Genomic DNA, 18549 nt, shown 5'->3' with positions numbered 1-18549 from the left:
CTTAATGAGCTACGTTATCAGTAAACATTTACTAACTACACGGGCTAGTAGTCATCATGTGTGGTGGCTTGAATAGGAATGGCGCCCATAAACTCATGAATCCTTGGCCACAGGGAGTGTCACTCTTAAGAGGTGTGGCCTTGTTAGAGGAAGTGTGTCACTGTGGGGGGGGGGCTCTGAAGTCTCCAGTGCTCAAGCTCTGCCCATTGTGACACACAGTCTCCTTCTGCTGCCTTTGGATCAAGATGTGGAACTCTCAGCTCCTCCCCCAGCACCATGTCTGCCTACACACTGCTGGGTTTCTCCACCATTATGATAATGGACTAAACTTCTGAAACTCTAAGCCAGTCCCAATTAAATGTCCTTTATAAGAGTTTCCGTGGTCATGGGGTCTCTCCACAGCAATAAAACCCTCACGAAGACACCATGGCTATGCCAGGAGGTAGAAGATGGGCTGAGGATGAAGCTCAGTCAGTAGAGTGCTTGGCTAGCATGCATGAAGCCCTAGGTTTGCTCCCCAGCGTTGCATGAAATGGGTGTGGTGGCGTTCACCTGTAATCCCAGCGCTCAGCAGGTGAAGGCAGGAAGATCAGAAGCTTAAAGTCCTCCTCAGCTGCACAGCCTCATCCAACGGCACTTCATAGTGAGTTCTAGGCCATCCTGACGTACATAAGATCCTGTCTCAAGAACAAAAATTCTATATTGAGGCATGGTGGGCGTAGCTCAACGGTAGAGCTCTTGCCTAGCATGTATGAGACCCTAGGTTCAATCTGTAGACGTACACACACACACACACACACACACAAAGTATATTTCATGACAAAAATCATTTTTTGTGTGAAATTTTCCCGGAGCTGAATGTTGGCAATTAATTGAAAAATATTGAAAGCACTGCCAACTAGCACTGAGCCAAAAATATCTGTGGGCCAAGTTCAGTCCTCTGGATGAGTTTGTGACCCCCGATATAGCCTTTTCATTGGATGAGTTTCTAGACTACTGCTCACTTGGCTGAACCTTGGTTTCCTCAACCTGCTCTCACATACTGCCAAGAACCAATCAAAGACGCATTCACCATAAAATTCGGGGAAATCGTCCTAGCAATTACTTGAGCGTGGCGTTGGCAGGCTCTGGCCTGGTCTCTATGTGTCATTAAGAGATGCAGCCTCCCTTCCTGACCCAGAAAGGCCCTGTTCATTTCCTGTGTCTGAAATGAGCTTCAGTTTGTACCGGATGGGAATGGAACAAATCCTTGCTCCTCTTTCTGTCCTTTCAAGATCATTCATCCTCTGAGGAACGCTGCGGGAGGCTAAGTTAGCCAAAGGACTCAGATCTCAGTGTTTGGATCCGTTTGTCCCTGCTCCCCAGTGCCTAGCAGATAAGTGTGCCTCAGATAAATAAGTGTTAGCATAGTCTACTCTTTCCTGGGCCTCAGTGGTTCATTTAATCTGTGTTGTCTCTAATATATTCCTGATCTCTCTCTCACACACACACACATACACAGAAGTGTAATGTTTATCTTGTAGTAATCTGATTCACAATTAACCTTACACTACTAATTTAACCATTAATAGAATAACAGAGTTTAAAACTCATGAAGTTCAAACTCATGAGTTTAGAGAGAGGATCAGGAAGTCGGGGCCTTCCTTAGACCATGCAATCCCGCCAACCCCAAGGTCTTTGCAGAGCTTCAGCTCACAGCCCGGGCGGCAAATCCTTACTGACCCTTACTTAGACTCCTGTATGCAGAAGCGATTTGGGGAATATCGGACTTCTAAAGACCTATGCAAAGTCAGCATCAGATCTGGGGGATATGGGAGACTCCAGCTCAAATTCTCTCTTCCTGCTCTGTGACTTTGCAGCAATCACCTTACCCTCTGGGTTTTATATTCTTCAATCATAGAATAATAATTAAGAGAATAATAAATAATTACCTCATGGGCCACTGTGGTACTTCTTAACCTGGTTCCATATATGTATGAGCATGTGTGTGACGTGTCTGTGTGATATGAATGTGGATATGATGTATCTGTATGTATGATATGATGCATGTGTGTTGAGAGAGGGTCTCCTGTAGCTCAGGATGGCCTTGAACTTTTGATTTTATTTTCAAGTGCTGGAATCACAGCTACCAACACCATGTCCAGCATCTGGTTATATACTAAAATCACTTTTTAAAAATTATTTACTTATTCATTATGTATACAGCATTCTGCCTGCACGTGTGCCTGTACACCAGGAGAGGGCACCAGATCTCATTATAGATGGTTGTGAGCCACCATGTGGTTGCTGGGAATTGAAGTCAGGACCTTTGGTAGAACAGCCAGTGTTCTTAACCTCTGAGCCATCTCTCCAGCCCTAAAATCACTTTTTAAAATGGCACTGATACGCCGGGCTGTGGTGTTGCATGCCTTTAATCCCAGTACTCAGGGAGCCACCGACAGCTGGATTGCTTTGAGTTCGAGGCTGGCCTGGTCTACAGAGCGAGTTCCAGGACAGCCAAGGCTACATAGAAAACCCTGTCTTGAACCAACCCCCCCCCCCAAAAAAAAAAGCCACCGCTATTTTTTTTTAATTGTGATGGGAGAGGCAGACACTTGCAGGAGCTATACCTCCTGCAAGTTAAAGCAGAATGTCTCAGAAGGTGAGATCCAGACATCGGCATGGTTCTCTTTTATAGTTTGTTTGTTTTAAAAGATTTATTTATTTACTTGTGTATGAGTGCTTTATCTGCATACACACCCAGATGCCAGAAGAGGGCATCATATCCTACTATAGATGGCTGATGAGTCACTAAGTGGTTGCTGGGAACAGACCTCACCACTTCACCACTGAGCCACCTCTCCAACCCTTGTTCGTTTTAAGGCAGGGTCTCACTATGAAGCCTTGGCTAGCCTGGAGCTCACTATTTAGACCAGGCTGGCTTTGAACTTACAGATCCACCTGCCTCTGCCTCTGGAGTGCTTAGATTAAAGTTGCATGCGCTTCACAAGTCATTCTAATACACAGCCAAGTTTGAAAATCACCGATGGGAGTTAAATCGTGTTCCTTACATAAAAGCAGGTGCTGTGTTTCTGCCTAGTGATCTCCCCCCCCCCAATTCAATTTTAAGCCAGCATTTAACTATACTTCTGGCCCATGTTATGAAAACACACCACTAGATGTCAGTTTGCCCATATAAGTCAGTTCCTGATAGCTTCTGGTTGTCTGTTCTTAGGGTAACAACTAAATCCCATCAACCTACAGTATGTCAGGCACAGCTCCAGGGACTCTTAAAACGTGACTTCTAGTTGTTTCATGAGCAAGCGAAGTATGTGCTGTCGTAATCTCTCCGAAGGCGAGGGTCAAAGATTCTATGACATGCCAGGCGTGTTGCTGGTGCCTATCTGCAACCTTAGCACGCAGCAGGCTGACGCAATAAGAGCCCAAGTTAGAGACTAGAGTGGCCTATGCCGCACGGTGAAAGTCAGCCTGAGCTGCTTAGATTTCTTCTCAAACAACAACAACAAAACAAACTTGGAGAGATGGCTCTGTAAGTAAAGTGCTTGAGGATCTGAGTTCAGTTCCCAGCATCCAAGGAAAAGCTGGGCAAGGCATCTGTGGTCCCAGTATTGCAGCTGTAAAGACAGGAGGATCCGGGGCTTGCAGGCCAGTCACAGTCTCATGAGCTCCAAGCTAATGGAGAGCCCCTTGAGCCTGTCCAGGTGTGCTGGCTAGTTTTATGTCAACTTGACACAAGCTGCTGTCAGCAGAGTGGAAAGGAGACTCAATTGAGAAAATAAAATGTCTCCACTAGGTCAGGCTGTAGAGCATTTTCTTAATTAATGATTGATCTAGAAGGGCCCAGCCCATTGTGGGTGATGCCATTCTTGGGCTGGTGGTCCTGGGTTCTATAAGGAAGGCTGCGCAAGCCGTGAGAAGCAAGCTAGTGAGCAGCACCCCTCCACGGCCTCTGCATCAGCTCCTGCCTCTGGGTTCCTGCCATGCCTGAGTTTCTGCCTTCATTCCACCTGATGGTGACCTGTTATATGGAAATGTGAGTGAAATAAACCCTTTCCTCCTCAAGCTGTGTTTCATCATGGTGCTTCGTCACAGCAGCAGCAGCCCTAACTAACACAACAGGCTTGTTGGTATGCATTTTTAAACCCAGCACAGGCAGAGGCAGGAGGATCTTTGCAAGTGAAAGGCCAGCCAGATCTCTATGTGAGACCTCAATTTTGTTTTTGTTTTTGTTTTTTTAAAAATAAAAGGTCAAAAGCAATCAAGAAGACACCTGACAATGACCTCTGCACCCTCCCCCCAAACATATAAACACAATCATATATACACACAAACAAACAAAGATATATACACACATACAAACAAACTTTTACAAGAGAATAGGAAGTGACTCCTGTAATTCAAGCTTCATTCATGAACTGATTTTGAATGAAGCACAAACCCTTGGCGTGGACAAGATTCTGTGTAGCCACAGAACAATCCCACTTGTTCCTGTGATGGTGTGACCAGGAATGACTTCTGCCAAGGTCATTCGGTCTGGTCAGCACTATGCACATAGTTCTCGTCCTCTGAGCATTTGCATCTTTCACATCTAGGTGAATTGAGAGGGGAAGGTGTGCGCAATCTTGCACGGCTGTTTTTGGCCTCACGTTTGAAAGAACAGAAATGCTGTGTTCCTAAAGGAATGAAAAATGACTTTTTAACAATTCCCTGAGATAGCTGCTTCACTAACTTCAGCCACTAGAACAAAACACAGTTTCTTCTTGTTGGTGTTTTTTGTTGCTGGTTTGGTCTTTCAAGACAGGGTTTCTCAGGGAAGCCTTGGCTGTCCTGGACTCGCTCTGTAAAACTCACAGAGATCTGCCTGCCTCTGCCTCCCCTAATGCTGGGATTACAGGCATGTGTACCACTGCACCTGGCCTAGTTTGAATTTTTTTTAAAAAGATGTATTTACTGTATTTTGCATGAGCATTTTTTCTGCATGCACGTGTGTACAGCTTACAGTAATGCATGCCTGGAGGTATCAGATCCTCTGGAACTGGAGCTATGAATGACTGCAAATGTTATGTGGGTGCTGGGAACTGAACCCAGGTCCTCTGCAAGAGCATCAAGTGCTCTTAACAGCAGAACCATCTCTCTAGTCCAAAAACACTTTGTTTTTTGTTTGTTTGTTTGTTTGTTTGCCTTCTAGATTGCTAAGAGACTGGAAATCTTTTATTCTGATGTTTTACCAGTATTTAATTTATTTATTTATATCCTTAGCAAGAAAACATTAGCCTAGAGAATATACTTAATTTAAAATATTTTTATTAATCTGTGTGTGTGTGTGTGTGTGTGTGTGCGCGCAGGTGGTCAGACGACAACTTTTTTTTTTTTTTTCAAGAGTTAAAACAACATGCTTTATTGAACAGTTGCAGGTCATCCCCTGAGTCAAGTGGTGGATATCCAGGACCCAGCAAGATCAGCGCAATCTCCGAGCCTCTCTTTCTAACTCCAACAGGGTGAGCACATCACCCTCTCGACCCAGGCCTTTGACATTTCGGATGATAGAGCGGCTGGTGTCATCCATAAATTCCACACGCACCTGCGTGCACTGTCCCTGCGAACCGGTTCTGCCCAGCATTTCGGTTACCCTGGCCAGCTGGATAGGCTGCACGTGACTCGTGTCCATGATGGCGGCGATCTGGCGAAGAGCTAGAGGACAACTTTTGGGAGTCAGTTCTCTCCTTCAACTGTCAGACCTGGGGATAGGAGTCAGACTGTCAGGCTTGTGGTCAGGCAAGAGCTTTGACCCACCTTGACACCTAAGAATGTATGTAATTCTTAGTCAAGAAATAGTTCCTGAATAAAAGAATGCCTCTTAAACTGTACAAAAGGGGCCTTGAGGGAGTGTACGGAGAAGTGTGTGCCTTTTTTGAGTAAGCAGCTCTGAAAACTCTCTTCCAAAAGTAGCAGCTCTTGTTCTCCAAGCCCCTTGACTTATGCCAGGGGTGGGAGGGGCTCACAGAGCTTAAAGGAAGGCCCTATCTGAGCCAGGGAGCGGAAGACAATGACACTGCCTCATTTGACCTACAGATTCAGAACCTAATGGCCGCTCTCGAGCTTGTTCCCAGGTCACCAGCTCTTTCTGTCTCTGAATTGTCACTTACCAACCACGTAGTTGCCTACAATGACTAGCAGGTTGGGGCAGATCTATGGTCCATCCAGTGGTTTTTGTTTTTCACCTCGGAGGACAGGTTATTCAGGTCATAATTAGATCCCTGAACCCTAGTTTAACCAACTACATAGAAATCCCTAGAACTAGGAGAGGAGCCTGGGGTTCTCAGTGTTGCAAAGAATCTCCTTAATGATCCACACAACCTCGCTCTTTCACGGTTTTATAATTCATAAATTTTCTCAGATATGTTCTCAATTCTGGTTATGTCTTCTTCCGGGGTAATGACTTCTATGCTGTTTATTACCCACAGTTTAAAGTAGTATTCTCTGTCATCTGTCTGTTTATGTATGTACATACATATATATCCTAACCCAAACTCTATTGGAGCTTAAAATGCTAAAATCCTGAGACTTGAGGTTTAAAGATGCACCCACATTCACCACGTCATTTTGTCCGTGGTGTTTATGGTCCTGAGATTTAGCTCCAATCTCCTGAGAGCCTGTGCCACACGCTTGGTCTCGAGAACTTTTTAGTTTACAAGGAGCATCAGCAAGATGACCTCTGCCTACTTTCAGCAAGAGCAGAAGACTCGCACCTGTCCCTAAGGTGACTATTACATGAAGTGACTGCTTCTTAGGTGGATCCCGACAAGTGTGAGCTTGTCCCAGGTCGGGATTAAAGGTCTGTTTTGAGTCTGGTCAGCCTGTCAGGAAGGGAATACCATTTCACTGGAGGGCTCTGTAAGACAGGTGTCCCTTTGGAGCAACATTCTGGAAGCTTCAGGTAACAGAGAAAAGAGGGGATATGATGGGAGTATTTATGACCAAGCATAAAGGGATGAAATGAACGAAGGAAGAAAACACCAAACTCATAGACACATCAAGTGCAAGCATCTGGTTTACACATGTCACCTTGTTCTCATTTGTTTATTTATTTAGGCTATTTGGCAAAAGCCACACTTGGCATCAACATTCTGGAATCTTCGGGCATCCTTCAGTGAATCAAAGTGACTTCTGCTGTTATTGTTTATTTCTTTGAGACAGAACCTTTTGGTGTGGTCCTGGTTGGCCTCTAATATGTAATAATTCTGTCCTCAAGCAATCCTCCTGCCTCAGCTTCCAGAGACCCATATGTTACTAGATCTAGCCCAAGTCCTAGTTTTCAAGCAGCCTTTACATATGTGTAAAACTCTAAGAGAGAGGGAGAATGGTCAAAACCTATAAGTCAGTCTGGCCTGGTAAGAATCAGTCTGCTTGGAAAACTTGTTTGAATTTGGAAATTGCTATATTCCATTGATAAAGTTCAGCTTCTATCTTCTATCTTCTTTCTTTTTTGCATGCACGTGTGTGTGTGTAGTCACACACACGTGCACAAATATGGTCTATGTTCATGTGTTTGTGTCATGTATGTGCATGTGTGTACATGGGTATGCACACCTGTGTTCATGCAGAGAGTCCAGGCCAGAGAAAAACATTGGTATCCTACTGTCTACCTTCTTCCTTTGAGACAGGGTCTCTTACTGAACCCAGAGCTGCTGGGATCCAAACTGCAGGCTTTGCAAGCCATTCTTAACCCACTAAGCCAGCTCTCTAACCTATCTGCTTGTGTTCTTTAGGGACCTTGCTATTGATCCTGTAGTCAATTGATATCATTAGGAAAAAAAAAAAAAAAGAAAAAAAAAAAGCTCTTGGAATCTACCCAAGATGAAAATACTTCAGTCTCTGATTCCAATATAGGAACTCAAAAAACGCCCTGGTTCCTCTATGATCAGAACTGGAAGTAATGATAGCTTTTCCTAGCACTTGCTTTCATCTAGAAATTCAAAGCATTCTGAAAACATCGCCCAACCCCCGAGGGAGCTGATTAAGCCACATCACTGCCCTTCATCTTTTGCTTTCGGGTCCTCCCCATAAATTGTCTAGTGAGCTGGAAATAGAGTAGGCCTCCTGATCCCAGGTCTCACACTGAGCGCCTGCTCCCTCTCTTGCCTACCCAATCTCTGGCAGTTCGTGATGCTCCGACAGGGCCCAGCTTTTATAGGGGCCCTGCATGAGATCTGCCAGCCTCTCAGCTGTCATCACCTCCCACTGACTGCATTTTTGGGTTCCCTGGTGTCCTGGCAACTAGGCTGTGCCTCAGCTGTCCTGGATGTGAGAAGTGTTGAAGACTCTCCAGGGGTTCTTCATGTCTCATTATCCCTCATCCCAATTTATCTCCCCCTTGACCTGGTATACTATCCCCCTTCCATCAAAGTACTGTGTCCTCGGACTTAATTTTCCTTCTCTTCTTCTCCATCCTCCTTCTTCAGGACAGATGGCAAAAGAAAGACCATGAGCTGGGGAGGAGGGGAGAAACAGGACTGCAAGGTTTTTTATTGTTGTTGTTCCTTTTTCTCTGACTTGCCCCTTTGTTCCCATAGAGGAACCTAGGTGAGGAACCTTGGCCTGAAAGGATGCAGTTGGAGATTAGAAGGCTGAGCCTCCATGTCCATCACCTATCCTAAGGGAGTTAACTTGTTTTTGTCGGAGGAGAGGTGACTCAGCCCAGACCTAAGATGGGGAAATCCGCTCAAAGCCTGAAAGGGAAAGCCGCAGAAAGGCTTGGATCTTTAATTTCAGACCAGAAAGGTTTTGCTGAGTTAGAGGAAACGGAGTTCTGCCTGTTCCTGGTGTTGGCAACACAGAGGGCAGTAGGCAACTCCACAGTTTCCCAAAGGAGTGGCTCTGTCTACAGGAGCCCAACAGAAGCGGGCAGCCGGATCCCAAATTCAGTGTTGGAATGGCCCACACATATAGTTAGTGGGGAGCTTTATTTAGTCATTCTCCACCACTGTCCTTTTACCTACTAATTACTATAAGCAACAGTGATCATGATATGATAATTAGTACATGCTTTCTTTTTATTTTTTTTTTATACGACCCCAAAATAAATGACTGTGGCCAGGCTGCTCCTAGAGACAGTTTCTGACTCACTCATTCATTCACTAAATACTTAGTGATCTACTGATGGCTAGACCCTGAGTGAGGCAGTCACGAGTAGGGAGGAGGTGATCCTTAATTTCACAGAGCTGACACATTGGTGGATGGAGAGGAACTGAGCAATTTACCCACAGTGCCCTTCTCCATTCAGCGGGGTCCTGGAACTGGCTTCCAAACAAAGAACAAGGTTCCATTTCTCTCAGGGGCAGCTAGAGAGGCCTAGAAAAGCTAAAGGGTAAACAGAGTGTTACAGTTTAGCTCTTTTAGCATGAGATCACCAGGCCCAAAAGCCTATGACAAATACAGCTCTTGGTTACAGCGTTACAGCTCTTGGTTAAGCTGCCGTGCTCACAGCAGAATTGTGGGCAGAAGCCCATGCCTGGTCAGCTTGTAGCTGAGAGCCAAGCATGGCAAGATCCAGGCTTAGAGGGCTGGAGGGCAGACCAGTGAGACAAGGCCCTACGGAGATTAATGACGAATTTCAGACTGCCATGGTGGAAGGCTGTTGGTTGGCATCACGCAGCACGCAACGCCAGTGGCCCCTTTATTTGAAATCGGGAATTTATAAACCTTGGGCAGTGGGAGGGATTTCGAGGGTTGAATGTGTTTGATTCACGGGGTTCAGAGATACTTTATTTACATGAAGTGATACAGTGTCTCATTTTCCGTGCAGTAGCATGGTCCTATCACAAGAAGGAGAACACAATACTTAACTATCCTATCGGTAGGAGGAAAATCCCCAGGTCAAGGTTGAGGCACTAAGGCATATTAGCATAGGGTGTGTATCTCCAGGAATAGATAGCTAACTGAACCCTGTTAGCGATCCTGTTTCCTTATCAGGAAAGAGTTTGGCCTGTGATCTTCGCTGAGGGCTATGTGATGCTCCTTACAAAATCTGGGGTCACCCAGATCAAGATCGGGCCTTCAGAATCTCGGTGAGCAAAGGGAATCTACCATCATGGACTGAGAGACGTCAGACTTCAACCTAATCCAGCAAAGCCCCACATCACAGGAGAAACACACAGTCCAGTGGTGGCTGAGGGGGGATGTCAGGGCCCACCTGGGACAGCATCTTTGAAGACCGCCTGCTGGGTGAGTGGGAACTAGCAACTGAAACCCAACTCTGGGTAAGAGCTGTGTGATTTGTAAGAGTTCCAGGAAATGCAAAGTTTAAAGCGCGCCTCCTCATGCTCCAATATAACTGCTAGGCTATGCCAATTCCAGGTCTCCAGGTTTTCTACCGCAAGGTGAAGCCACTTGGGGGAACTGTGAAATTGTATTCAAGGGGAAGATGTAATTATTATATTGACAGGGAGAGGGGGCTAGACTGGGAACTGCAGGAGGATGACTGAGGACAGCCTCAGGGAGACAGACATGAAGATCATCTCCTGAGGGCCGAGGACATGGCACAGCTAGTAACGAATACGCTGTGCAAGCCTGAGAACCTGAGCTCAGAGCCTCAGCACCCATTTAAAAAGTCAGGCACGCAAGACGCATGTCAGTAAAGGCAGCTCTGGGGACACAGAACAGGAACATGCTAGCCAAACCATCTAGCCAAGCCTGTGAGCTCTGGGATACTGAGGGGGTTTGTCTCAGAAAAATAACATGGAAGGGCTGGAGCAATGGCTCAGAAGTTAAGAGCACTTACTGCTTCTCCAGAGGACCCAGGTTCTGCTCCCAGCACCCACCTGGTGGCTGTCTCACACTTATCCTTAACTCTGGACCTCCTGTTTCAGCACCCTCTTCTGACCTTCACAGGCAACAGACATTCGTGAAGTGCACATACAAACACACAGGTGAAACATTCATACAGATGAAATAATTCTAAGAAAAATAAATAAGGTGAGGAGATACCCACTGTCAAACTTTTGGTTTCCGAACACACGTGCACATGAACACACAGCTCACGCTCACATATCCACACACGAAGAAGAAGAAGAAGAAGAAGAAGAAGAAGAAGAAGAAGAAGAAGAAGAAGAAGAAGAAGAAGAAGAAGAAAACAGCCAAACAGCCTCTGCTGTTATTTCTAAAATCAGAACCAATTCTCTAAGCCGTTGGGACGGTCTGTGTCTGGGATGGGAAATATGTTTGTCTGTCTCTGCTTGAGTGACAACATCCTTTTTATCGCTTGCTGATAAAAGACAACGATGTCCTTTCGCAGGAAACTAACAGGAAAAGAAAGAAAGCCTAGCACTAACTACACTTCCTGAGGGCGAAACCAAGCGGCCAAGCGGCCGCAGCTCACGCTGCGGCGTAGGAAAGGGCTGAATAAATAAACACAGCATCACTGCGTGCAGTCAGTCTTCTCTCCCCTCTGAAACTGACCAGTCTACTAAGCGGTGGACGGAGGTTTTCTCCAGAAATTAGGAGGCGTTGAAACTCACTAATTTCTTCTGTCTCAAACAGAGGAAAACAAAGAATCCAAAGAAAAGAAGATAAGAGTCACCAGAAGGGGAACTTGACATTGTTACATACCTTCCTTTTACCCTGTTAGACCATTCCCAGCAACTTCTGCTTTGACTCTTTCGGTGTACCAACGTAGGATGTGTGTCAGGACAAGAAGCAGCCAGGGTTAGTGGGGCTCAGGAAAATCTGTGGGATTTAACAAGCAAAGAGCCCTGTAAACAAAACAACAACAACAACAACAAACAAATAAAAACAAGCTCTCAACCCAGTCCAGGCTGGCCTTCAACTTAGTATGCAGATGAAGATGAACTTGAACTTCTGATCCTCTGCCTCTGGGGTCACCACCACACCTGATTACGTGCAGAGCTTTGTGTGTGCTAGGCAGCCAGCTCTTGACTCAACTCCATCCCTCGCTCCTCTGGTGACTCGGTTCTGAGGCAGAAGTGTACACCAGCATCACCTAGGACTATTTACTGAGCTTTAAGGTGCACTGCCCGGCAGACGTTGCTAGAGATGAGCCTGGATTTGGAGCCAGCTCCAGTCTAAAGGTTCCTAAAGTGCTGGCTTGTGGGGAGAATGGAGCGACATGTGAATAGGACATGTGAAAATATAGATGGTAGAGGAGAGAGGTGGGATGGAGGGAGAGAGGGAGATGGGCGTCGAATAGCTATTCTGGCCTGAAAAGATGAGACGGAATGAATTGTAAAGATTTGGACTTGTGGGCTGTCTACAGCACAGGTTCTCAACCTGTGGGTCCTGACCCCCACAGCTTTTCCACATCAGTTATCACGCATACCAGATGTTTACATTATGACTCATAGCAGTAGCAAAATTACAGTTATGAAGTAGCGACAAAATAATTTTATGGTTGGGGTCACCACAACATGAACTGTATTAAAGGGCATTAGGAAGGTTGAGAACCACTGATCTACAGGTTTTTAAAATTTTTAATTTATGTGTATATGTGTGCAAGCACATGCTCTCCTGTATGTGAAGGTCAGAGGACAAGGCGCAGGAGCCAATTTTCTCCTTCCACCCTTATGTGAGCTCTGAACTCGGGTCCAGGCTTGTCTGGCAAGTGCTTTCACAGGCTAAGCCATCTCACTGGCCCTACTTGTTTATTTTTTGAGGCAGTTTTTGCTAAGTAGCTCAGGCTGGGGCTGGAACATTAGTTTTAGTTTAAGAACCATTTATCCTTCGAAAATTTTATCTTCCTCCCAACGTCTTCTTGTATAATAGTCACGGGTGAACCTTGAGAAATGACTCAAAGCCAAAATAATGGGGTTTCCTTGATTATAGTTCCTCCTTTCTCTGGCTACAGGCCAAGCCTCAATATCTTCCTCCCCCATGAGGAAGCCCGAGTCAACCCAGCCCTGCTGGATCACCCTGACCTCCTAGTGAGCAGGTTTTAAACTGCTCACCAGACTCTCTTCTTAGAATTTTCTAACTATAAAATTGCTATTTATTATCCAGTCTCATCTCATGGTTCCCAGCACCACCGACCGGGGGTATGGGGGTGGGGGAGGTTCCCTTATCCTTTTTGCGGAGACATGAAGCTTCCTCTTTCTCTCAGGTCCTCAGCTGAGGATTGACTCAACACAATCCAGCAACCAGCTTCTTTCGGGAGCGCAAAGACCACAGCTCTAGGACATTGCTTATACTTCCTGGCACATTCTGCCTTCAACAGGACCTGGAGAAAGCCAGATGCACACGTGTCCTTGAATTGGAAGAGCTCTCATGATTAGCCTGTCTTACAGGTTTCGAGCATATCCTCTTCAGTAGAAGGAACACAGGAAATTAGACAAGGTTATGATTTTGTTGGACATATTTTATGAAACCTAAACCTAGAATTGGGCTCCAGCAGGGGTGGGCTACTCAGTGAAAAATGGAACACAACATATGGAAATTAGATCACCTTGTAAAAGTCATTAGTCGATATTATTTCCTTGTAATAATAGCCTGAAGAGACAACTAGGTATCTCACATTAATAATAACTAGTAACTATTAAATAGTTACAACGACGTGCCAGGATTGGATGATGTATATGATCTCATTTATTTTCTCATAAAAGGTTTCCTTTCAGTAGCCAGGAGAGAAAACCAATCATTATATACTCTAAATAATAGCATTAATAGTAATAATAGTTATATTCATATTGCATTGCACATTGCACTATCTTTGCTGGACCTGCATTGCAATGTATTCTCTCATCTCAATTTTAAATGAGCCCTACAGATAAGACTTATCATTACCCTAAAGTTGCCTCCTTCTAAAGTAGTTCCTTATAATGAGCCTCCTGCTGATGTTTATATACTGAGGAAGCTCCACCCCTTCAATGTAGGCAGAGCCTAAGAGCACACAACTAACTGAAAGAAGTTTGCAAAAGTGACGGGACATCACTTCTTTGATTGGAGTGCAAAAGACCGTTGAACCTCTCTCTTGCAGTCACTCTCTGTTTGGCCTTGTCTCTTGCCTTCTTGCTGGCTCTGAGGAAGTGAGCGGCCCTGTTATTTCATGATCTGTAAAAAGGCTCCAGACAAGGCCCTGATGGAGGCCTGCTGTCTGCAGCTCCTTAGGAACTAAGGCTTTAAGGTGAATTCTGCGAGGAACTTAATCCTGCCGAAGACCATGTAAGCAGATGCATGAAGTGACCACAACGTTAGGAGAGATCCAGGGCCAGAGGACGCAGCAAAGCCGCACCAGGATTTTGAACCCAGAGATACTATGAAAGAAGAAATGTTGTTGTTTTTAAGCTACTGAATTGTAGGGTGGTTTGTTACACGGCAAAAGATAGTGAATACACATTTCATTTTGCATACGAGAACCTGAAGCTTAGGGAGGTGAACCAACTTTGCCGAAGTTACAGTGATAGTTTGTAAATGGCAGAATCAAAATTATCAACGTAATATGGTGTGTGTGAGTGTAGGACTCAAGGGAGTGTTAGTTCAAGTGGTGAGTACCTGCAGTCCTAGTACTTGAGCGCCATTAGCTTTGAGGACAGCCAGGGCTACGTACGCAGTGAGACCAGGTCTTAAAACAAAGCAGGGAAGAGTCCAAGTTTAAATGTACTTTCCTGTCAGGTTCTGTGTGACTGGGACACGAGAGTTCTAGAAGGCATTCTGCTCTGAGAAACCTCTGGAAAACAGCCATGTTTCCAGGAAACTCCCTGTATGCATGTAAAACAGGGATGGACAAAAGTTTAAATGGAGCTAAGTACTTTGCTTGGCCCACTCCCTGCTGCAGAAGAATGGCTGGTCCACCCATAGATTTGGTGATAGTAACTAGGGCCTCCTTTCAACAGCACAATGGCAGCACTATGAGCTAAGACATCATCAATTTTATAAATAAGCACACTCTTTCATTTATAACATGCAGATAGGTAGAGGAGGCACATAATTTTTCCTGAGTATGAAATGAATATTTGTTGTTAAGGCATGGTATGATATTAAAAAAAAAATCACAGGCACTCTGGAACAAAAAAAAAAAAAAAATGGTTCTGCCTGTGAGAATAGTCCCTTCTAGAGACTCCTCCCTCTCCCTTCTTATTGACAGTCTTAAACTTTGAAACCAGAGTGCCTGGTTCCAGCATGGAAAACAGCTAGGAACTTCCATCTATTAGAAGCTCTTTAGCTTGAGATGGTAAAATCATCTTTTCCCTTGTGTTCAGCCAGAGCGTAACTTTATGAAGACATGTTCTTGGGCTGGCTTCATACCTTGGTCCTTCCTTTGTCAGCTCTGACTCACTGCCAGAGCAGCAGGCTTGAATGTGGGGAGGATTTCCAAGAGGTTATGGAACAAAAGTACTATAGGCTGCTTCCCGGGCAGGCACTTTTCCTTTAACCGGTGGCAGGCACTGAGTTTTATTGAGGCCTTGACACAAGCCTGTCTAAAGTCCACAGGCAGCACAGGCAGGGGCAGGTTGCCCAGCTGGCTCAGCACTCTCAGGGGCTTCTGGACTGTGTTCCGGCTTTCCTTACCTTTTCCTTTCAGGTCTTGCTTTCTCTTCTTTCCTCCCTCTTTCTCCTTCCCCCAGGTCCCTCTTTTCTTTCTAATCCCTTCCCCCTTGTTAGCCTCTACTTTCTGGGATCCCTAGCTCAGGAAACCACCTCTTATCAAGTAATCTTGGCTTGCCTCCAATGGCTGGTGGCAGGTGGCTCTGGCCCTTGTCTGCTCTCAGGGTGATTTACTTCTCCAAACCCATTTGGAATTGGAATTGTGTCTAGAAATGGGGTTGAGAGAGTTGAAGAATTCCACAGGCAAGAAATGGAGCTTATCACAGGGGGTGGGGCTTTGTTCCTTTAGACCAAAACAAACAAACAAACAAACAACAAAAGAAACAAATACGACTCTGTAAATACGACTCTGTAAAAAGAAGACAGAAGGCCTGGGCATATTGCTGTACTCCTCAGATATTGGGGTGCTACACCTAGTCCTTCATTTTCCACTCCATTGGTATTTATAAGCGTTACATTTGCTCCTACTATACCTCTCATCATGGTCTGAATCAAGAGGTTCTGAACAGATAGCATCTGCCCCAACCTCCACAAGCAGTCACACCACACAGAGCTGCAGACAACTAGGCTCCAGGGCTCTCTAGCTTTCTAAGAGGGGGAGTGGGGGCTGGAAAAGTACACAGCACAGGGAGGAAACGCAAAGCTGAAGGGGTATTTATGTTACAGGGTTACCTTGTGAGTACAAAATCAAAGCGCAGGGTTCAAACAAGAATCTCCCCAGAGCTGCATAGTTTTCACAACACAACAGCCTCTGTTAGTATGAGTCCTAAATCCTCCCTTCTTTCGAGTTTTCCCTCTTCTTGCTGTTTGAATACATTTATTTTAAATTTTCTCTTATTTTGCAAAGGGGGATGATAGGAAGTAGATGCGTAGGAATAGCCAAAAGCACCCAGGAAGACCTTGTTTTTAGTGGTTGAAATAATGAGTGGCTGATCTTTGTGGCAATTATCCACCAACTTTTGTGATAGCAATTTGAGCTCCTAAACTTAGATGGCGAATCCCCTCAGTGAGACTGGCCTAATTCTATGTTCTGTATGGCACCTAGTCACCGTGGCTATGCGAGAGCCATTATTACCCAAAGTACCATAATAATGGCCATGCCTTCCCATGACGTTACTGTTTCCTATCTGCTAGGACATTAATTGCCTTCTAACTTGCTCTAAAAATGGTAGTACGGCACACCGCCAAGGCTAGAGAGAAGGGGGCTGCTGGCAACAGTGAAAGGCTGTGTAAAAGGATGCTTGGATGCTGCATTTTCACTGGGCAGCTTCCTATCTGCACGTTACTTCACATAAGATGTCAGCTCTCACGCCTTATGTCTTGACTTCCATCTTATCGTGGTCAGTGCACAGTTTTCCCTTCAGTGAAATGATTCAGACATCTCTGAAGTTATTTTGGCTTTTCCACTTTCCTTTTATGGATTTTCTGTGAGTCACTGAATTGAATGGGAGGTTATTTCTAAATTGGAAGGTGAGGATGAGAGAAAGGGGAAGAAGGTTCCGGAAGATAACTAGGAAAAAAAAAAAAGCCCACCTTATTGTTATGTATAGTTGCTGGAGGAATGATTTCCGCTTAGTTTGATGATGGAAGTGTGCAGTTTATTTAAACTCAACTAAAAATACAGCTTAGAAAATAGACAGCTTTTCCCCCACCCCCAAATAACAAGCTGCACAGTTTTAGATTCTATAGCTTGCTTTGCAAAGGGCAGAGGTTAATAAATAGAAGAGATACGGGACACCGAGTTACAGCAAAAAGGCAGGGTCAAAGTGTAAAATTTCCAAAGTCCACTCCTGGTTCCACAGGAGTGCCTTCATCAAAAGGCCTTGTGTTTGAGAGCCTCCTTAAAGTTTATCACCACAGGTTTGCACATTCCAGGTGGAGTTGTGGAGAAGCTATATTTGAAATTGACTTAGGAATTGAAAGAGTAATCAGGCCAGCGTTTTCTTATTTAGGAGCAGGGAAAGCGGCAGGAATAAAAAAGAAAAGCAGAGAAAGCTAATGATGAATGCATTTCTAGGAGCAGAGAGTTTTTATAGCAACTCCTGATTTCTCAAAAATGCCTACTGGGATTTGTACCCAAATGAATAAGAAACGCAATCATTTATTCTCATGTATTGTACCAAAAGACGGGGGGAGGGAACCCCTGCAATTCATTCAATGGTACTAATTTAGACTGCTAGGAATAGGAGAGAGGTAGAAAGGGAGAGATAGGAAAGGAGGAAGGGAGAGAGAGGAAAGGGGGGAAGAAGGGAGGGAGGGAGGGGGAGAAAGAAAGAGGAAGGGGGAGAGAGAAGGCAGACGTTAGTATCTGCCAGACATCTAGTAATGCTATTTAAGAACTGCTGAACTTAAAAGCCAAGTACTGTTGGGAAGTGTGGTGGTGATGGGGACGCGCGGGGTGGGGGTGGGGCGGCGGCGAATTGGAATTCTCATCTCCAAAGCACCATATGGGTAAATCGCTGCCCGTTTTTTTTTTTTTTTTTCCAAACTTGCTGATGGCTGTTTGGTCACTCGGCAGACCCAGAGGAGCGGGTCTGGAAGCTGGAGAACTCTTAGTATGACAGCCACTTCAGCTTCTTGACGATATTTATAACTGCAACGGAAGCAGACTGCTGCTTTCCAAACAGCTGCGCTTTGCCCTAACCTAAAGCATGGAGACTACCGGAAAGAACTTCAAGGAAACTTCAGGAAAACCCGAGGGAAAATTCGACGCAGGAGACACCTTTCTGCCGATGAATCAGACCGTCCTTAAACTACAACCCCTGAAGTCGGTGCTTTGCAAGCGTTACCTCCATAAGCTGGCAGAACCGTCTCCCCCTCGTAGGAAGGGAACCGGAGAAGGGAGAGTTTGCGGCACTAGCCTCACAACAAAGAGTTAACCCTTCCCGGTAACCTCGGACGTGAGCGTCTGCCCCCTCTCCGCTTTCTACTGCGCAACCAAACTGTGCACAGGGCTTGCACCAACCGTGGCCATCACACCCCTTGCCAGTTAAGGCA

At 45.3% G+C, this 18549-nt stretch overlaps 1 protein-coding gene across 1 annotated transcript; it reads right to left on the bottom strand.

Annotated features, from left to right (window-relative positions):
* Nucleotides 1-5371: 5371 nt before the first annotated feature.
* On the bottom strand, nt 5372-18499 carry LOC110558836 (small ribosomal subunit protein eS28-like). Its single transcript, XM_060388450.1, has 3 exons — nt 18342-18499; nt 11608-11724; nt 5372-5738 (listed from the first exon to the last, which is right to left on the bottom strand). Exon 3 carries the CDS (start codon nt 5666-5668, stop codon nt 5459-5461), a length of 210 nt encoding a protein of 69 aa, XP_060244433.1. The 5' UTR covers nt 5669-5738; nt 11608-11724; nt 18342-18499; the 3' UTR covers nt 5372-5458.
* Between the last annotated feature and the right edge of the window lie 50 nt (nt 18500-18549).

This window comes from Meriones unguiculatus, chromosome 7, assembly GCF_030254825.1.
Source record: "Meriones unguiculatus strain TT.TT164.6M chromosome 7, Bangor_MerUng_6.1, whole genome shotgun sequence".
Lineage (NCBI taxonomy): Eukaryota > Metazoa > Chordata > Mammalia > Rodentia > Muridae > Meriones > Meriones unguiculatus.
This window is presented reverse-complemented; position numbering and strand designations above follow the sequence as displayed.